The sequence below is a fragment of the Crinia signifera genome, chromosome 7 (assembly GCF_055691185.1).
Source record: "Crinia signifera chromosome 7, ASM5569118v1, whole genome shotgun sequence".
In the NCBI taxonomy this organism is placed as follows: Eukaryota; Metazoa; Chordata; class Amphibia; order Anura; family Myobatrachidae; genus Crinia; species Crinia signifera.
Genome location: NC_139223.1, coordinates 104,179,176 through 104,201,940, shown reverse-complemented (window position 1 = coordinate 104,201,940; position 22,765 = coordinate 104,179,176). Strand labels below are relative to the sequence as shown.

Genomic DNA, 22,765 nt, shown 5'->3' with positions numbered 1-22,765 from the left:
ACATGTGCAGAATAATTTTGTCTGCTTTATTCTTACACTGCAATTCAATTTAGATATCAGTTTGAACACATCATATGTTGACATGGACACCGTATAATGTACTGCATCCCTTTGTATGGCCTGCTGTGCTCCCCATGCTGCCCTCGTCACACTTTCCCTCTATGCCCACTGGGCATAGAGGGAAAAGTAAGTAGTTTAAAAAAAAATCACGAAAAACTAAAAATCACAGCAAACTTTTTCCATGTTAAACATTTACACATTGATCTTTTGCTTGTGTCAACCTTTTGCCCATGTCAACCTTTTTCATGTGTCTATCTATTACGTGTTGTCCAATAGTGGTTGACTTATTGAGTGTTGACCTATACACTGTCGACATAATAACTGCATATCCTCTATAAAAATGTGTAAAGAATAATAAACAGCTATTTTTTTCCCATGAGAATACTTTATTTCGATGATGGGTCCATAAAAATAAAACAATTGACTATGGATTAATGTCAGGCCACTTTTTTCACCCCAATAATGACATGTAATTAGCCCATTTAAGATTTTGTAAAGTTCAAATTATCCAATTAGTCATGAGAGAATATGTCCTAAGCTGTGTACACACGGGGGCGATAGGGGCTGAAATCGCTGGCAATATGGTCGCTGGCGACCATATTGCCAGTGATGGGAGTGTGCCCTGGCGATTTATAGCCGGGTGCGAGCTCCCATTTTCAGCCCCTTTCTAATCACTGGTCGCAGGAGCTTGCTCCTGCGACCAGCTGATTACCTCTGCGGCACCGCCGGCAGAGGATCCCTTTCATCAGCGACCATCTCTGGTCGCTGATGAAAAGGAGAAACTGAGCAATACATTGCTAGCAATATATTGCTGAGCAATAAATCTCCCCCGTGTGTACGGGGCTCTAGAGATTGTAAAACAAGAGAGTGATTCAGGTTGTTTTGCAAAAGCAAACTCCTTTTTTAATGGACAAAACCATGTGCACTGCAGGTGGGGCTGATGTAACACGTAGAGAGTTACATTTGGGTGGGGTGTGTTCAAACTGATATCTAAATTGCAGTGTGTAAAAATAAAGCAGCCAGAATTATTCTGCACATGGTTTTGTCCATTAAAGAAGGGGTTTGTCCATAAACCTCCTTTAATGGCCAAAACCATGTGCACTGCAGGTAGGGCAGATGTAACATTTGCAGAGAGAGCTACATATTCGTGAGTTATTTTGTTTCTGTGCAGAGTAATACAGTCTGCTTTTTTCTTACACTGCAATTTACATTTCAGTTTGAACCATACTTGCCTACCTGACCCTCTCCATGCGGGAGAAAATGCTCTGTTTCTGGACTTCCCTGGTAATGTATGATTGGTGGGATTATGCAAGGTATAAAATATTTCTTTATTTTATGTATACATTTTTTTTCTATTTCATTGTTAAACTATCCCCTCTTACTGCATTGTGTACAGTTAAAATAACCATAATTTGTGTAAATGGTATCTCAACTGGGTGTAGAATAACACACAAATATTCACTCCTGTACTTATCCACACATCCACGCCACTCCAGTACTGGGGCAAAATCAGTGATGAAAATTGTGAGTGTTGGACCCGAATGCAAATATATGAATTGGGTCACCCTCCTTCACCCCAACCCAAGTTCCCAATATTCCACATGCTTGAGGCAGAGCCTGAGGGTGAAAGCATAAGGCATGTGGAGGCAGAGGTTAACATGGAGAGGTTGTGGGTGACAAATAGAAGAACAGTCAGACTCTGACAGTGCCAGTTGCATCGGTGGTAAGCTGCCTATAATTCACAGAACGCTCTGAACAGGAAAAAAAGGAAAGTGTCTCTTAATTAGAGTCAGTAGTTGGCTATGATGATCATCAGTGCTGATAGGCGGCAGTACTCGACTCCTCTAGCTGCATACACATGGTCAGCCCTGCCTCGCTATGGTAAGAACACTCAGGAAGTGGGGCCCTCCCTGCACTGGGCCATTCATCTGATATTGTTCAAAATGGTCTGCGGGGGCCCAAGAGATAACTCATTGCTGGTCTGCGCAGAAATGGGTCCCTTAGCCTCAGGGGCTCCAGTGCAATGCACTTGCTGTACCAATGGTAGTTCTGCCTCTGAACCAAATGATCTCATGGTGGCCAGTTCCACAGATCTGCATTTTTGCAGCTTTATAAAGGTCCCTTTCATATGTCATTAATATTAATGGAATGGCACATAGATAGCTTTTAGAAATAACAACACAAACATTAGCTACAGTATATTTTATGAAAAGGGAACACAGAACTGTGCAACAAAACAAAAGATATGCGTAAGAAATAACATAGTAAAAGACAAAAATTATTTTCATCTCAAGATTGTCTGAAAAGGTCAGGTTTTTTTTCTATGCTAATTGATGATTTGAGATATCTGGGATGCAATGTTACATCACATGGAAGCATATTTGTGTGAAATAGCAGATAAGTACAGTACAAATACTTTAGTGTGAAATATCCTAAGTGAGCATTTCCTATTTTATTCAGTAAAAAAAATAAACCATCTTGTTGCCAAAGCCATGTTTGGTCCAGAATGTGCTACCATGATCTGGACCACTATGTCTTACAATACTGAGGTCACGATCCCTGAAGATCTGGAAACATTAACTGTCTCTTCATTTTTCCTAATACATACATGGAGTAGAATCGTGCCTTATTTAATTGCTCCATTTTCCACTTTCAATATGGTATAAATATTCTTAAAGAACATCTTAAGAAATATTTTTTCACTGAAATGTGCTTGTCTACATTCTCCAGAGTGGCTATCCATTTACATTTACTGTTATCTGTTACATACACAGTATTTGCTACTAATTAAAACTAGTAACTATAACATGAATATGACATTGCATTTTGAATATGTTTAAACTTACAAATCAAACATTGGACAAGTCACTTAGTATCATCATATAGATTGTATACCCTATAAGTGTTATTTTTCTTTGTTGAAGGTTCTAAAGTGCCTTCTCTACCCATGCCATTAGTGTGTTAATGATTGTCAGAAAGTCTTGTTTGGGATAGAGAACACTATATTCAGCAGATAACAGGCACTCCATCAGTATTGAAGATCATTCCTGTGGTGGGCTCATAAGTTCCTGCAAGATAGTACAGGTCCTCACTGTCATGGTATTTCTTTGTCATTATCATCTGCTCATACTGCTCGAGAGCGACAACCAGACACTTGTGGGAAACTGTCTGCACATCATTTTCATCCACATGAGAGGATTGGTACAATGCACGCTGCAAGAAAATACAGAAAGTAAATTTTCGCTTTTTTGCATACTATTTGTGGGATGCATCTGTGCCCTGAACAAAAAAGGAGAACACTAACCCAGACAGATCGGTCAGCACACAGTGCGGATACATCGGTATGTGCTAAGCAATCTTTCTGAGCAATCTAGCATTGTTCAGCAAATCTCCCCGTGTGTAGACCCCTTTACGCTCCCACAATAGTGTGTGGGAAAGCTGTAGTACAGTATTTGTACACAGTCAAATCAATGAAATGTCATTAAAACTAGAGAAAGCCATCAACAATCAAAACAATTACTTTTATTAATATAATTAAATACAAGCAGAAATATTTTAATGCCAATTCAAACACAATTTAATCAAATACAAATTGTTATTTTTCCCTTTAAAAACAAATAATAATCTACTGTCTTAAAATAGTCTAAATAGAAATATAACTTTATGCAATATCAGCTGGTTAGGTGGGTGGGACATGATTAGGAAATGAAGGGAATATTATTATTCTTTTTTTCTTAACTAATTATCATTATTCTTGTTGTTTCACTTGATTTATGTTTATAAATGTAATTAATTAATGTGTTATCTTTATTATTAATTAGTAAGTAAACTTAAAGTTAATCGTTAACACATGTTGTCATTACTGTGTCAGATGTATGATATGGCATGTGTGAATGTGCTCCTAAAACACCCCCACTATGCGAGCCCGAAGCATGGTGAGTGGCAGCGGAACGCGTCCTCCCAACCTTTTCATAACCCCACTATCCACGTCGGCGTGGAGTTGAATTCATGTAGTGTTGCGAGCGTAGCGAGCCACCGACCTCGAAGCGTGGCGAGCGCAGCAAGCCCCATGGATTACTTTACATGTATTCTGCATCCCCTCGCGGGGCTTGCCACACTTTGGGCTCGGGGGCTCGCTGCGCTCACCTCACTATATAAAAGTCAACTCCACACCAACGTGGTTAGTGGGGTTATGAAAAAGTCAGGGGATGTGTTACGCTGCGCTCGCCACGCTTCGGGCTGGTGGTGGGGTGCCTAAAAAAGTCTCATTGCATTGTAATTAAGTTAAAGGCATTGCACACTATAAAATTGCATGCGATCACATGCTATTTTGCGTAAGGTGTGATGGCATGCGATGCGATAAGCCCAGGACGAGAGAGCAGTGAATACCGGTAAATGACTAAAGGTGCCCATACACGTTACAATTATTGTATACAATATTGTATACAATATCGCATCTCATCCGATCTCGGTTTTGCGATGAGATCAGATGAGATGAGATCTAGTACAAAAAGTATGTGCAGCACATACATTTTGTACTAGATCTCATCTAATCTGATCTTATCGCAAAACCGATATGCAATGAGATGTGATATTGTATACAATATTGTATACAATAATTGTAACGTGTATGGGCACCTTTAGGAAGATCGCATCGCACGGCACTAAAATGGGACGTGCGATGCAATGCGATTTTCTTACGCAGAATAGTCCAATAAGCAAATAGCTTAGTGGGCGCCCTGCAACTACATAAGTACCATGCAATCTTTGCTAACTGTGTACTATTTACATACAATTCATACAATCTGCATTTGATTTGCACTATATAGTCATTGCTGTCCTGTCTATCTGGGTTTTGATTTATGCTGTCACAGGAGCATGCATCGGGATCGCAAGGTTAAAAACCTGTGCGATCTGAATGCGATCTGAATGCGATTTTGAATTTTTTGAGTCAAAATCTAATGTCAAATCTCACCGTGTGTACACAGCATAACTGTCACATTTTCAAACAAGCTGCAATCATTTCTACTATAGATCCACAGGTTGCCTGAGACACATGAACCGGTAGATCTTGAGGATAGCTTTGGCCACCCCTGATCTAAGGCTACAAAGCTCCACTTGCCTTTTTGGCTTGAATAAATGTACTGTAGCCTGTATATACACCAAGCAGGGGCAGAACTACTGGCGGTGCAGAGAGTGCAGTGAGACGGGGCCCAAGCCAGTTCATGGGGCCCACTGCTGTCTGCACCACATGCCACTCTTTACATTTTCTTTTTTAACTCAATGCTTGGCGGCGTGGGTGCTGGGGCCCGGGGAGAACGTGGATGAATGGGAAGGATGTTTCTCTTTATTATGAGCCCACTCATTGGCTATAAGTACAGATCGGTAGAGCTGACAGCAGTAGCTCACTTAGGGCGGGATGCAGTAACATCCGCAGCCCCAGTCCACGGCACATCGCGGGCTACTGCATAGATATTTATCGCATATGCCCTAACATATGCAATAATTACATACCTCCAAACTTTTTGGTCGCCGGAGACGGGACATAGTTGGTCGGGGGCATGGCCTAATTTCAGGGGCGTGGCCTATACTCGCAGCTCTCCCGCGAGGCCACGCCATGCCCCCAGCCCCCTGGCTGCGTGAATAGACGCTGTGCGCATGCTGCTTAGCAGCAGACAGGGGGGACTCCCAACAGCCCCCCCTCACCGCGGGACACTGCCGGCCGTGGGTGGGACAGCGGGACAGGCCCTAATAATCGAGGTATGTAATTATTGCACAGAACAGCGCTTGTGTTAATACAGTAGCTGTCCTTTGCGATGTGCCCGGCGATGTGCAGCGGCTCCCCCTCCCTCTCTTACCCTATGGCTGATATCATGCAGCTGCTGTGGGCTATCCTCCTCCTCCCTGCACCCGGAAATGGATGTAGGGGCTAGGGAGGAGGAGGTCACAGGTCCTACCAGCACAGCACAGAACACTGCGTGTTCCCACCTGTAAACGGAGTCCTTTCGCCCAGGGACCCTGCACATGAGTAAAACTCATCATGTGCAGATAAAACAAAACATTGCTCCACCCCGTGCGAACGTGCATGGTAGCAGATCAAAAAAACGTACCCCCTAAATGTGGTTCACCTGACCATAGGCGAATCTAGAATTATGGTAATGGGTGGTCCCAGATTTAGACATAATAGTAGGGGGACTTTTGCATGTGGCCTCATGGGAAGGAGGCGTGGCATCACAAAAAGGGGTGTGGTATTACACTTTAGGCCAGTGGTAGCCAACCCTAGCCCTCGAGAGCTACCAATAGTTCACATTTTCCAGACAAACTAGCTGCTGCACAGCTGCAATCATTAATCACTGACACATTTTAAAAGATCCACAGATGGAGCTAATTAGCTCACTTGTGATTCTGTGAGGAGACCTGCAAAACATGCACTGTTGGTAGCTCTCGAGGACTAGGGTTGGCTACCTTAGCTTAAGACCATACACAGTAATGCCCATTACACATTTTAGCAAACTCCATAATACCCATTACACATAAAGCCACACACCGTAATGCCAATTACACATAAGGCCAGACACCATAATGCCCATTACACATTGTGCCACACATCATGATGCCCATTACATACTATATAACAAACCGTAATGCCCATTACATATTTTCCACATAAGTGCTGCTTACCTACAGTACGTGCTCATTGCTAGGGGGTTCTTGCTTGAGGGCACCATAGTACCCATTACACATGATGCCGCACACCATAGTACCCATTACACATGATGCCGATGCACACCATAGTACCCAATATACATGATGCTGCACACATAATGTCCCTTACACATGATGCTGCACACATAATGCCGCTTACACATGATGCTGCACACCATAATGCCCCTTACACATTAAGCGACACATTATGCGTAATGCCCCCACAAACCGCCACTTGTAGCGTCCCTTAAGCAATGCCCCCAAAAGTGCCACTTACTGTAAATTTTTATATGAGCCTTTGCTGCTGCTGCAGGGGGAGTTGGGGAGCGGTGCAGCTGCTTCTATGGGGAGCTGTGCAGCTGCTTCTATGGGGAGAGGAGCAGAGTGCAGCACAGAGCACGCTTCCACTCCCCTCCTGGTGTCCCCTCTAGCCGAGTGGACATTTTAAATATTGTGCGCGCTGTTGTTGTGCGTGACGTCGGGGGAGCATGCCGGGCATCGGCACCACATGATTAAAGGGGGGGCGGGCTGAGGTGAAAGCGGGGAGAAGTATTGGAGCGGAAGCTGCAGGGGTGACATTGACAGCTGGGCAGAGAGCAGGGGGCTGCCCGGCTGTATTCAGAGCACTGCAGGTCACGGCTGTTTGAAGTAATACCCCTTTCACAACAGAAAATGCAGGGATTTACCCGGGAATATGGTCCCAGGATCATGCAGGGACATTCCCAGGCTGACCCCTTATACACCAGCCTAGTCCCTGCATTTTCTGGTGTGAGGGGGAAAGACAACCACTCCCCTCTCCCTACCCCCCTTTAACCAACCAGCTATATCTTCGGAACCAACTGACCCATTTACATACGTAATATCATATTGAAGAACTTTTGAGTTGGCTTAGAATGATTTTGGTCCCATGAAACTGGGCTGTTTGGTTCCAGTCCATCTGACCTCAAAGAACAAAAACAAAAAAACGGGTTAACCTCAATATCCCTGGAACCAATTAACCCATATGGATCCAGCCTGGTATCAGATTAAAGGCCCAGCGATTTGGGTTCAACTGAGATCAACATCGAGCTTCAGTGATGCCAAAGGGGGAACTGGCAGCCCTTGAACTGGGTGGGGGTCGGAATTAGCGGGTCCCATGTTATCCTATAGGGAAAACGTTCCAGCTTTGCCTGGCCGTATCTCCGGTTCCCAGGGGGCTAGAGACACGGGGCTGGGCTTGTTGGAAAGCCCCATCCCTCAGCTACAAAATAATTATTAAATATATAAATATAAAAATAGCATGCCCCTCCTCAGAATAAAATTCCTGATTTTTTTACACCAATTGTAAAAAACAAAACACTTTATTTTAAAAGTTCACATTCCACTTCACCATAAAAAGATAGCGATTGCTACTCGGTGAATCATGGCGAAAAAACCTTGAAATGTATTCGCCATCTGGTCATTGAATAGGGTGATTCACCGTTTTAGTCAAAAATTCGCCTTACAGCACAAAATCGCCATAGAAACCTGGCGAATCAGCCTCATTTAATACCGCCCATAGTCTGAAAAGCTTTTGCAAATGTTTCTCAATTCTCTAGCATACAATTAAACCAGCTCGAACGTCTTGTGTCTCATACTAACAGGGGAATAGAACTCCTATTGAAATTGTGGGCAATTATTAGTTCGTTTAAACTGGTGAATCTTTGTTGTGTGAATTTAAAACACACCATTGAACAGACATTTATGTGTAACTGAGCACTGTGCCTTGTCAATTGAAAATTCATTTATTTTTATATGTGTATATATATTTTTTTTCCAGCTTACAATAGAGTAACTGCATTCAGGGGTGTGGTCTAAGATTCCCCGCAAGTGGCGGGAGGATTGCCTTTAAACCAGTGTTTATTTGTTATATATGTTCTTTGTGTGTCCTTTTTTTGTATCTCTTGTCTTGAGATCAACCTATCTTAGAAAATAAACCAAATAAAAGCTAAGTTTTAAATTTATCAACCTATCATTTTTCTCACAGTATAATTTTGAAGCATACATCATCCACCTTAAGTGTGCCCCCAAAAAAGAGTCTTCTTTTTCTACCTGTTTTGTCTATGTTATCTCTGACTCAGGGGAGCACCTCCAACCCTATATAAATTTTGACACTGATTGATATACTGTATCAGGTTGTTCAATTGGTACTTGGATCTTGCTTAAATTGACATCCACCCTTTATCGTGACTGTGATTTTTTCTGTAGCCACGGCGGAAAATCCTGTGCGGGAACCTTTCAAAAAATTGTATATCTAGACTTTAGTAAGGCATTTGACACTGTCCCACATCGCAGACTGATAAATAAACTTGAAAGTGTAGGACTGGATTATAAAACAATTAAATGGATAAGAACCTGGTTGCAGGATAGGAAACAGACAGTTGTAGTAAATGGAGTGCATTATATGGAGGGACATGTTACCAGTGGAGTACCCCAGGGATCTGTACTTGGACCAGAAGGATATACATACATTAGAGAGTGTACAAAAAAGGGCAGCTAAAATGGTGCATGGCCTACATCACAAAACTTAACTGGAAAGACTAAAAGATCTAACATGTATAGTTCGGAGCAGAGAAGGGAAAGGGGGACATGATAGAAATCTTCAAATATATCAAGGGTTTTAACATAGTACAGGAGGGAAATTTTCTTCAAAAGGTAAAAAAAGTAATAGAATAATAGAACCCGAGGACATACACTGAAACTGGAGGGAGGTAGGTTCAGGGGAAATGTTAGAAAAAATTACTTCACAGAAAGGGTAGTGGATAAGTGGAATAGCCTCCCATCAGAGGAAGTAGAGGCTAAGACAGTAGAACAATTTAAACCTGCTTGGGATAGGCATATGAATATCCTTACAAAGAAACAAGGATCAAAAAGGGTTGAGATTACCCGAAGGATAAAAAAGGGGCAGACTAGATGGGCCAAATGGTTCTTATCTGCCGTCAAATTCTATGTTTATATAATAAAGCATGCACAGTTCCCAATCATCGGGACAGGGCCGAACTGTGGCCCTGTGTTCCAAATATCGTGTCGGAGCCTGGATTTTGTTGTATAACTGCTTTTTTTATGTGAGAGTGGGTGTATGGGTGTTGCAGCTGCAGGTTGGGTTGTTGGAGGAAGAGTTTGGAGGAGGAGAATGTGTCTCTGTGTGTTGAAGTGGTTGGATTGTTGTTAGGGGGCACCAACCAGTGTCTTGCCTCTGGGCACCTAGTATGAACTTACGCCACTGGGACCATTCATTAGATCGCCGGCCGCACACAATTAAAAGAAATGACAGCCGGGCAGAGAGAGCTGTGCGCTGCCAGGCTGTATAGTCTAAGCAGGTCCATCGATATTTTAAATTCTCCCGCTGGCCAATCAGGAGTGGCCACCAATACCACCAATGCCACTCCTGATTGGCTACCGGACCGCAAGCTCCGATTGGCTCGTGGTCAAGCAAAAGAATTTAAAATATCGACGGAACTGCTTAGACTATACAGCTGGGCAGCACACAGCTCTCTCTGCCTAGCTGTCATTTCTTTAAATTGTGTGCATTCAGGCCTGACCGGGACCCGGAGTAGCTGCTTGATTTAAGAGCTCTGCACCTGAGGGCCACAATTCACCCTCTTGCAGCTGACCCCCTGCTGTATCTCACCCCAGACGGCTCGTACTTGACAGCCGGACACCGGGGACACCCGCCGGGGATAGCTGCGGAGCCGGGGAACGTCTCCAGACGTTTCTGCAGGTTGCGGCCTACCCGCCGGGAGAAGCCGGGACCTAAATTTTGAGGCCTCGCCGGGATTTGAGCTCCGGAGCGGCGTCCGCGGACGTACGGAGCCGCAAAAGGTAGATAAAGATATTAGCTCTCCCCCCTGCCTCTCCCCTACCTCCGGGCCCCCCCCCCAAGGCTCCCTGATAATATCAATACCTAATAGAAGTGAGGGGGGATCTGATTTAGCTGCCTCTCAGTGACTGTACCACTGCAGCAGCGGCGGCCATTTTACTTCACTCTGTCACATCAGACAGTCACTAGATTTGAGGTACAGCGTTTTATAACCTGCTCAATCCCTATAATACCTTACCTGCCTCTCTCAGCTTGGACTCCAGCTGCCTGGGGATTGATACAGGCTCATAATCTATCCTTCTGTGCATCCAGCAATTTACATTATATATTACAGCAGTGTTCTCCTTCCCTGGTCCTTAGCTACAAGTGGATCCTGTCATCTTCCACCAGTCCCCCCCTGAATTCTCTGTGATCCAGACTAGCATTGCATATACATTGTATGAATCATCACTGAACCCTATTAGGGCAGTGCTGGCCACTCTGCGAGCTGTGACAGTTTGTGGGCCTGCAGGTCAGGATACAACCTACAGATGGTCTCGAGTCTCTTAATATATTTCTACCTGACTCAATTCACAGAAATTCCTATCTACAAGCTTCGCATGCAAAAACTTGATAGAATGTACTAGGCACCCCGCCACAAGGTCCCGCCTTGATCATCATCTCAGTGACACTCTGAAACTGACACTCACTTCATTATATTGAATAATTTTGATTCCTACTGCCACACATATGGATAAGTTCCGGTCTACCCCTAACCAAGCACAACCTCTTCAGCAACGTCAGGAGAAACGACGTGCTGACCCCAACATGACATCCGATTCAGAAACTACAGCCTTATCACCTTCGTCAAAAAAATCAGTTGCTGCACAAGACTCTTATGTTACTTATAACGATGTAGTGGAGGCCATAAAAGCAACCATGGGTCCACTACTGACGAAAGCTGTAGCGGACATAACTTCACAACTACAACACCTTACGCATAGAGTGGAAGAAACGGAACACAGAGTAGGCAAAATGTTCCACGATGTGTCGCACCTTAAGCAAACAGTCCCCAGATTGGATAAAAGCAATTACCAGTTATGGAATAAGGTCGACGACCTTGAAAACCGTTCTCGTAGGAACAATATCCGCTTGGTGGGCCTACCAGAATCAATCAAAGGACCGGCTTTGGCTCATTTCATACGAAATACCCTGCCTACACTTCTAAACATCGAAGCTGAATGTCGGGACCTGATAATCGAAAGAGTTCATCGTGTAGGACAACACTCTCCTACCACACCCAACCGCCCCCGAGTTGTCCTATTCCGTTGCCTTAATTATCTTCATAAACAAGCCATTTGGTCTGCCTCGAGAAACAAAAAAGACATCATTTGGGAATCATCCAAATTGTTCCTGTTTCAAGATTTCTCAGTGGAACTGTCTCGGGCTCGGAAGGCCTTTTCCCCAATCTGCTCCCGCCTGGTGACTGACCAGCGAAAATTTGCGTTGATATATCCTGCCAAGCTCAGAATTTTCAATGGAACTGCCTATAATGACTTTAATACACCAGCAGACGCTGAGGCCTTTTTGAAAGATGAGAGACGTTCAGCTTCTTTCTCCCAGGATATCTCAGATCCACCTTCAGATGCCCATTGAGTGCCGCAAGTTCTCTACTATATATAAATGTTTTACTACCTAAGGTTTAATTTTACTAGTCCAATTTATATTGCTTAAACACTGATGATAGAAATGTTTACTGAAGTTCTTGTAGTTGTAATACTAATATTGAGAATCTAGCTAATCTCATTATACCAACTGATTTCCTCTACTGATAATTAGTTGCGGAATCCTGTTTATAGAGTGTGTTTTGTTACTTTATATTGTTTTCATGATGCATTAGATGGCTAGGGCCGGGACCTTCTTTTACTTCGAACGTAATCATTATGTCCGAGGTTAGAAAGCCCAACTCCCGGATTGTATGCTACTTTGTGATATTTACGTTATATACTATGTTTAAATTCAGGCCGGAGTTATACTCCCAGGCCTATTCAGGTTGTTTATTGTTTTTCCCCTGTCTGTTTGTCTGTCTCCTTCCATATGTTTCTGCCCATTCCCCTTCTTTTATTAATCTAAGATTTAGCGGTACTGGTATCAATGTTATTACCTGGTTTTCATACAGCACCCCCATCACTTAGATGACTGTTAAAATAGGTACTTGGAACGTGAGGGGCGTTAACTCCCCCGCCAAGAGACGGAAATTGCTTACGTATCTTACTAAACAGAAACTAGACATAGCTTGTCTCCAAGAAACCCACCTAACAGCAGCGGAAACTCTTAAGTTGCAAATGATGGGATGGAAGGTATTAGCGGCTGCTCCTTACAATTCCAAATCCCGCGGGGTGGCAATATTAGTTAGACGGAACTTGGCAATTTCGGTCTCTTCAATCGATGCAGACCCGGAGGGTCGATATCTAATCACTGAGATGACTCTTGATGATCAACCTTATATATTATGTACCGTATATGCCCCAAATGTCTATAGAAAATCATTTTTCTCTACATTGTTCTCCAAACTAATAACCCGTACCTCTGCTCCACTGATTTTATTAGGAGATTTCAACCTTGTCTCTTCTCCCATTTTAGACAAATCTTCCTCAAAGAAATCACCCAACACACTACCAAAGTTAGGAGTTCCTGCTTTGGCCAAACAACTTCATTTGGTAGATGCATGGAGAGCCATTAACCCAACGGAGAGAGACTATACCTGTCTCTCAGCAGCCCATCAAACCCTCTCTAGAATTGATTACATTCTAGTAGCCACCTCTCTTTTCCCTAATATACATGAAGTCAGCATCGAGCCAATTTGTCTTTCAGATCATGCACTAGTGTGGATAACACTTCAAACTAACGTAAATAAAGGCCCTTTCCGATTATGGAAATTTCCTACATATCTTTCCCAATCCATATCCTTCCGAAACAAATTAGATGCTGCTTGGATGGATTTTAAAAATGCAAACTCAGATTGTGAGGTCACTGATCCTTCCTTGTTTTGGCAGACTGGTAAAGCGGTCCTTCGAGGTGTTATTATTTCATATGTGGCCGCAGAAAACAAGAAAATGTCCACTTCATATCTTGAGTTACAATCCAACTTAACTAATTCATTCCAGACCTTTAAATCAGCCCCCACTTTGATAAATAAAACAGCTTATAACACAGCAAAAATACATTTTGATGAATTCTTAAAGACTAAGAGTGACCGTTACCTTTTTTCCTCTAATTTTAGATTTCATAGATATGGGAATAAAACTGGCAAACTCTTATCCAATTTATTACGAGGGACTCAACCCTCAATGTTAGTCCACCCCCTACGCAATGTAGATGGCTCTATGACGACTTCGAGCGACCAACTCACTGATGTGATGAAGAATTTTTATTCCAAAATTTACTCTGAATCTGATCATACAGACCCCACCTCCACTATGAACTTACCCCCAAACCCTTGGGTGTTTCCCACCCTGCCACAACTACCGGAAGAGTTCTCACAAAGATTAGAAGCTCCCGTCACGATTGAAGAAGTCACGAGGGTAATTCAGCAATCTAAACCCTACAAGGCCCCTGGTCCAGATGGTCTGTCTGCAGAGTTCTATAAAATTTTATTGCCTCGGTTTGGGGAGAGCTTGGTGGCCTTTTATAACAATATTATTCTCTCTCATACAATACCACTTTACTTTAATTCCGCAGTCATCAGGTTACTCCCCAAGCCGGGCAAAGATCTATCTCTACCTGGGTCCTACAGACCTATCTCTTTACTTAATTATGATTATAAATTATTTACAAAAATTTTGGCGGATCGCCTGAAACAGTACTTGCCTCAGATTATCCATCCCGACCAGACAGGCTTCATTCTGGGGCGGCATTCTGTAGTAAATGTGCGGAGGCTATTGGGAGCGATACACTATTCTAAACACTCATCCCTTACTTCTCCTAAACTAATAGTCTCATTTGACGCCGAAAAGGCATTTGATCTAATAAAATGGGACTACCTTTTCACAACACTTGCTCAATTTGGCTTTTCCCCTGGCTTCATTACTATTCTCCGTACCCTTTATCACGCGCCATTATCTCAAATGTCATGTAACGGCTCGATATCTTTACCTTTTAATATTTCTAAAGGCACTAGACAAGGATGCCCACTATCCCCTCTGTTATTTGCCATCGCAATAGAGCCATTAGCAATTGCTATACGCAATTCATCCCTAATCGAAGGCATTAATATTCAATCATACTCACTTATGCAGACGATATGATACTGTATCTCTCTAATCCTGAGACTTCTTTACCTGCAGTCCTTGACCTAATCGCCTCCTTCGGCGTGATTTCTGGTTACAAAGTTAATCTAGACAAATCGGAAATTCTTCCAATACAGGGGACACCATTCTATTTTCAATCACTACCTGTTCTCCAATCTTTCCACATCTCGGATAAGTCCATTAAGTATTTGGGTATTCACATCCCCTCTGACTTATCGGAGCTCTATAAATTAAATTTCACCCCTATGATAAATAATATAAAAAGTTACTTAGATAATTGGATGTCCTTGCCCATCTCTCTATTAGGGAGACTAGCAGCCATAAAGAGTGTGCTGTTCCCAAAGCTTTTTTACATAATGCAGATGATACCGATAAAGTTGCTGACCAAAGATTTGAAGACATTGAACTCTCTTCTCTCGCGGTTTTTGTGGCAGGGGAAACGACCTCGAATAGCCTATGCTAAATTGAAATTACCCCGGCAGAAAGGAGGATTGGGCTTTCCTGATCTAGCTCATTACTCCAACGCCATATTTTTTCGATACATCAGTGATTGGTTGCTCGGAACTAGCTCGTTTACAGACTACAAATTAGACTCAGCATTATTTTCCCCATACTCACCAAATGGTCTGTTACATTCTAAATGGTCGGAGCTACCTACTTTTATTACGGAACACCTACTGTTTACAGATACCTACCATGCCTGGAAAACTATCAATAAGAAATTCCATTGTAGCCCTCTTTATTCTCCATATGTCTCGTTATGGGGCAACCCAGCCTTCCCTCCATCACTGTCCAATATAACGTTTCTCCAATGGAAAGAAAAGGGTTTGGCATCAATTGCAAAAGTTTTTGACCCAGGAGGCATTTTACGCCCGTTCACGGACCTTCAGTCTACCTACAGTCTCCCTAACCATAACTTTTACATGTATCTCCAAGTCAGACATTATGCTAGGTCCCTGCCTACCCCTGCTTCAACTGATAACACAGCAATCCTTTTCCTCTCCTTTCCCAAACTTTTATCTACCATTCCGTACAAAAGTAGTACACTATATATACCATTAGTTTCTCTGTTGGCTTCTGATAGTTGGTCCCTAACCACACATAAATGGATGACAGATATTCCCGAAATAAGATTGCAGTCAGATTTTCTGTCTCAGTATGAACCCACACTAAAATATTTACAATCCTCTTACCTACAAGAGGTCCATATTAGAATGCTACACAGGGCTTACATCTCCCCTGCACAAAGGAAATATATGAACGCTCTTGAAACTGGTGCCTGTATCAAATGTAAAAAATCTCATGCTGATTTTATTCACTGTATTTGGCAATGCAGAAAAATCAAAAAATTCTGGAACAAAATTGTACAATTTATTAATACTATGTTTTCCACCCATCTGTCTCCTGATCCCCTGGCATGTATTTGTGGGAATTTTAAAAATTGGAACTTGGGTCAGGATAAAAAGTTTAAAATACGTATATTAGCTGTAATTATCACTGTTGCAAAAAAAGCAATTCTAATTCACTGGACTCGGAGATCTACCCCTTCTCTTGCAGAAGTAAAACAAAAATTACTGCAGGTTTTATATTGTGATAGACGCTCAACTACTCCCGATATTGAGTCCGGAGTTGAAAATTTTTATAAAAAATGGGAGTTCTTAATTAATATATTAGATAAGCAGACCCAAGACCATATAATGAAACTGTTTGAGAATACCACCTGGAACCTACTTCGACAGATTTCCACCGGAGTATGATGTTACCTATTGATCTAAGTATTTAAGTGATAAGATATCTTTCTGTTCTTGGTAATAACTTTGTTATCATTAATGTATGCTTATACAGCTTCCCCCTACTCGCTATATTTTTCTTCCCCCTATGTGTGTCCCTTTTGTCCGCTCCCCCCCATTTCTTAAAACTTGTTTTAGTTTAAAGTGTGTAAACAAAGCGCTCAATGAATCATTACATTATTGCTGTTTGCAAGTCTATTATTTTAGACTAATTTCTAATGACAGAATTGTATTTTCTGAATGTGGATCATTTTGACCGTAATGATTGTATTTTCTCTTATGTGAAAATTTAATAAAATATCTTTAAAAAAAAAAAATAATAATTGTGTGCATTCAGCGGCTGTCAGACTCGATCTCACTTCCCTCTTGGCAACAAGCATATATTCCTCCTTGGCAACGAGCATGAAGCCCCCTTGGCATTGAGCATGAAGCCCCTGGCATCGAGTATGAAGCCCCTGGCATCGCAAGAACCCCCTAGCAATGTGCATGTAGGTAAGTAGCACTTACATGTGTCAAATATTTAATGGCCATTACGTTGTTATAAAGTATCATGATGTGTGGCACAATGTGTAATGGGCATTATTGTGTGTGGCCTTATGTGTAATTGGCATTACTGCGTGTGGCATTATGTGTAATGGATATTACAGAGTTTGCTAAAATGTGTAATGGGCATTAAGGTTTTGTGGTTTAATGTATAATATCACACCCCTTTTTCTGATGCCATGCCTCCTTTCCATGAGGCCACACTCCCTTTTCACCATGCAAGGGTCCAACCTGCTTGAGTATTTGGATCTGGGAGCACCCATTACCATATTTCTAGATTTGCCTATGCCTGGGGCCCTGGCACTGCAGCCGCTGCTGTAACTTCCGCCCGTCAGAGGTGCGGTGAGGATTCCCGAGAATGGTGCGGCTCGCGCCTCACGTCCCCACTCGCCATTTCCACCTTGCTGGTAAAACCCTGCGAGTGCAGGGGGTCAGTTGAATACTTGGTGGTGATATCATCTGCTAGTGGAGCCAATAAAAATCTTGCCTAGGGCATCAAATTGGATAAGGCCGGCTCCGCCTCCCCCTTCCTTCTCTGGGTTAACTGCAGATTGTAAAATCCCAAGCATACTGTATGAGTATTACGTTTTTGCCTTTCCCCATTTCCTATGGAGGAGCCTTTTTTTCGACTGCCAATTTTCAGGAAAAGTTTACATTTTAGACTTAGGGGGGGGATATCTCTCTTACATAGTGGCTGCAGGGAAAAAGTGGTGGAAGAGAATTAGGATTGCTGACTAGTGCTGGAAAATTTTCGCCAAGAATGCCTAGACCAGGACAGGCCACACTGTGGCTCTATAGATGTGAAACTACAAATCCCAGCATGCCTTGCCACAGTTTTAACACTTCCTTATAGCAAAACTGTGGCAAGGCATGATGGGATTTGTAGTTTGACAACATCTGGAGAGCCACAGGTTGGCCAGGCCTGGCCTAGACCCACATTTGTTCTTAACCCTAGTCATCACCAATGTACATGCAGGAATGAAAATGCATGAAATATAGTAATTGAGTTATAATCATAATTGTGTTAAAAGCACCTCACCTCCATGAAATCCTTCCTATGTATAGAGATCTGGAGACAGGATGTGCTATCTTTGCCAAGTTGTTGATTCCATGCCTGTTTAAAAAAAAAAAAAAAAAAAATGATATAAAAAAATGGAATAAATATTAATCTGAATATTATGTATATATTTATATAATCGTCACGGAATCCGCACTTACATCCAACATAGGTCACATTGGGTTGCTCCTTATAGATATGCATATTAAATGCTCCACATATAGAGAGCATTTAATATGGTACACCCTACGATGGTAAAGCAGCAATCACCCTACCATTATTAGTTATTTATTTATTAATTAACAGTTTCTTATATAGCACACACATATTCCGCATTACTTTAAAGAGAATATTTGAACATTCACATCAGTCCCTGCCGCAGTGGAGTTTACAATCTATATTCCCTACCACATGTACATGCACACACAGACATTCTAGGGTTTGTCGGGAGCCAATTAGCCTACCAGTATATTTTTGGATTGTGGGAGGAAACAGGAGTACCCGGAGGAAACCCATGCAAGTATGGGGAAAAGATACAAACTATGCACAGTTACAGCCATGGTGGGAATTGAACCCATGACCTCAGCGCTGCATACCATTACACCATCCGTACTGCCCCATACTGAGATGCACGCGCGTCTCAGTCAGATGGCGAGCCGGGCTGCTGGCGGATCGCCAGCGGTGACGGTCTGGCGATTCGCCAGCAAAGAAGAGCCCGGCCCCATCTGTAGTCCTGGATACAAGGTAAGTTAATACCCCCATTTGATGGTAGTTGTTGTAGTTTCTGTTCGGAAATCCAAGGACGTTTGCCCACCCAAATGTCAATTTGATAAGAGCTCTGTTGATGCTCAGAGTATCTTGTTTGTTCAGTAAAAATGGGAGCATCTGGACTGGGTAAAGAAGTCTGGGAAAGGAGACCATCTTAAAGAGGTTACATCGTCCGATGTAGGATAGTGGGAGGTGTTTCCATCTATCGAAATCAATAAGCATTTGAGCTATGAAGTGTGAGTAATTTATATTATAAAGATCTTCGATGTTTTTGGGAAAACGTTGGCCAAGATAAAGTAAATTTTCAGTAGTCCATCGGAAGGGGAACAGGGTTCCCCATCCAGGTCGGGCCTCAGGGTGTATGGCTAACACCTCTGTTTTCTGATACTGTAGTTCACTAGGAAACCAGAGGTGTCGCAAAAGATGTCTAGTATAGCTTGTAAACTAGGAAATGCCGATTTAGGGTTGCTGATGTATAATAGAAGATCATTGGCGAAAGCAGACCCCTTCACCTCTGACCCGCCTAGGTGTATTCCTTGCCAGGAGGTTTCTTGGTAAAATGATCTGATCAGAGGATCCAGTGCTATATTAAATAGTAGTGGAGATAATGGGCAGCCCTGTCGTGTCCCTCTAGATAATTTTAAAGAGGGAGAATTTAGGCCATTAATAGTTATTCTTCAGGAGAGAAGTATAACATGTTACAAATGTTTATGAAGTCTGTGCCAAAGTGTTGCAACTGGAATATTCTTTGTAGGTGGTGCCAGGAGACGCGATCAAAGGCCTTATCGGCGTCACAGCTAACAATGATTGCCTCTTTGTTGTTTAAGTGATTAAAGCATAGAATTGCTGCTATTAGGGTGCAAACATTATGCACAGAGGTGCGGCCTCTTACAAAGCCATTTTGGGCTGGATATAAGATCCTGTGTAGGATCGGTTGAAGTCTTCCGGCTAGCACTTTAGTGAAGATTTTTTAAAACCTGGTTTAGGAGAGATATAGGGGGATATGATTGCACTAGGGTAGGGTCTTTCCACTGTTTTGGAAATACAACACAGACCCGTGAATTGCCGCGATTGGGGTGGGGTTTGCTGACATAAGCCAAGTTCCTCCCTCCTGGCAGCAGTATCTGGTCTCCTCTCCAGGCTTCTCCCGGAGCAGAGAGAATAAAAGTTGGTAATTGGTAAGTATGGCTTATTAGCTGCTTACTAATGTTTTTTTATATGAAAAAAAAACCTATTGTTTTTTTAAATTGTGCCAACATTGTATTATAATTTATATATGTATTTTTTATTGTTCCATTTTTTTATTGGTACATTATACCTTGATAAAGATGTTTTTCTATGCAATATGTGTATGTGTTGTGTTTTCATGAAAACATGTGATTTGAGCTAACTGTCCGATCCATCAGCGCATTATATTTCTGTTATTTGTTTGCTGGCCCTGTACAGTACATGCAGCATAATTCTAGTACTGGGTACAGTTTTTTCTAACCTACATAACTTTAAACATAACATTAATATGTGACGTTTATCTCTGTTAAAAACATTATGTACTTTATTCTGGTTGACACGCAGTGATGTGAAGTTTACAGTGCTGCGCGTCTTTTTAAGCCTGACCACCACTCGCTTTGCCACCCGCCATCCGGTGATGTCAGCTGCCCACCCCCGACACCCACATCATCCAGGCATTAGCATGAGAACACTCAACATTTTCATAAGAACACCCATGAAACGCTGGGTGTTCCCATAGGTGCATACCCTGGTCTGTTGCCCCCCCCCCCCCCCCCACACTGTTATGTGCGAGCTCCCGGCGAACACCCTGTTCACCGTGGCCACTCACACACAGAGCATGCACATGAGCAGAAATGCGCATGTGCAAAACAAAAACATCACACTCCCCTGCAAATTAGCATGGGAGTGAATGGACCAGAATAAGGTACTATATATTTTAAAATATAATATTCCATTTGGTATTAAATAAAATGAATGGGATAGTTTTGCCACTTTATAAGAAGTACAGTATTTGCCTTCTCTGGATCACTAAATACAAAAGGATACATTTACTAAGATGGGAGTTATATTGAAGATGGGATGTTGCCCATTGCAACCAATCACAACCTACTTCTTATTTATTTAGCACCTTCTAGAAGATAATAGATAGAATATGATTGGTTGCCCATAGCAACATCCTGGGTGAAATGTAGTAAGGTGCATTTTTTTCATTTTTTTAGAGAGCTAAAAAAAAATATCGCACCATATCACACATGTCACATTTGCGATTTTCGGTCATAATTCGTAAATGTAATAAGGTGCAACTTTTTTTAGACCAAGTCAGCTTGCAATTTTGGGCAAACCCAGCCCCGGGCTCGCTGAGCCAATCCTAGTTACCCAAATATGGGGGGGAGGGGAATCATGGGGATCCCCTATATTTAAAAAAAAGCACCACCGCATGAACCCCCATATTGTTTTCCTACAGGAAACCCATTGGGTTGAGGGCTCTCACCCCTCTCTTAAAGCTACATGGCTGGGGGAATGTATTTCTGCCACTTTTACTAACAAGACTAGAGGGGTAGCTATATTATTTAATAAAAACCTTCAATACCAGACGATTCCTAGACCCAGAGGGTAGATTTATTCTCATCTATGTACTTTTAGATAACGTCCAATACACCATGCTCAATGGCTATGCTCCAACTAACCCGGACTCTTCTTTCTTTTGCCATGCTTTTACAGAAATTACTGTCTTGGGGACACACCAATCTGATTTTGGTTGGAGACCTCAACACAGTTGTAGACCCATCCATGGACAGATCCGGGGTAAGTGTTGGTAGATCTCAAACCACCCCTACTCTTCTCTCCCCTGTCTGCTCTAAATTAGGTCTTACTGATCCCTGGCGCATATTTCATCCTCTACAGAATGATTTTTCATTTTATTCACACCCACACTCTACACACTCCAGAATCGACTATCTCTTTCTCTCAGACCACCTCCTTCCTAAGGTTACACATACGTCTTTACATAACATAATAACATCTGATCACGCGCCTATATTACTGACCATACAACTAAATCTGCCTCAACTATTTACTAAATGCTGGCGGTTCCCTGCACGTTTATTCCACTCAGAGGATTTTCTTTTACACCTAAAACATGCTTGGTCTCATTTTGTCATTGATAAATTAGCTCAGGCTGAAAATCATTCTATAAATTGGAACGCCTCAAAAGCGGTCCTTAGGGGCCATATTATGTCATACGTCCACTCCAAATGGAAAAAAATTACATCCCAACTGAATACCCTGTGTACTGCATTAACCTTGGCCTACAACACCTATTAGAGAAACAATACCCCTGTTCACAGAGAGGAATATGTGTCTGCCAAACAGATATACGACTCCTTCCTTACTGAACAGGCCCAATCTTCCCATGATTGTTATCATAACAAACTACATAGATTTGGCAACAAATCAGGGAAACGCTTAGCAAACCTGATGAAGGGACCCCGCTCCCGCACATGGGTTAAGGCCATTAATCATTCCGGCAACCTTCTCACTGATCCTAATAAAATATGCAGTTAATTTTTAACTTCTATGGTTCCGCTACTCCCTGGAACCCTCTGACTCACATGAAAGTGAGGCATTCCTAGCAGCAACTGAGCTAACCATATTAACTCAGGAGGAGAGGGAGCTATTAGATCACCCGGTCATGGAGGAGGAGGTA

At 42.4% G+C, this 22,765-nt stretch overlaps 1 protein-coding gene across 4 annotated transcripts in view; it reads right to left on the bottom strand.

The window, feature by feature from the left end:
- Positions 1 to 2,247: 2,247 nt before the first annotated feature.
- The window catches only part of TNRC18 (trinucleotide repeat containing 18), a 351,855-nt gene continuing 331,337 nt past the window's right edge, over positions 2,248 to 22,765 (bottom strand). For all 4 annotated transcript variants that reach the window (XM_083153575.1, XM_083153577.1, XM_083153573.1 and 1 more), the window contains 2 exons: positions 18,265 to 18,339; positions 2,248 to 3,273 (listed from right to left, as the gene is read on the bottom strand). In XM_083153575.1, coding sequence (XP_083009701.1) covers positions 3,067 to 3,273; positions 18,265 to 18,339 — 282 coding nt within the window. In that variant the 3' untranslated portion in view covers positions 2,248 to 3,066. The remainder of the gene's footprint in view (positions 3,274 to 18,264; positions 18,340 to 22,765) is intronic.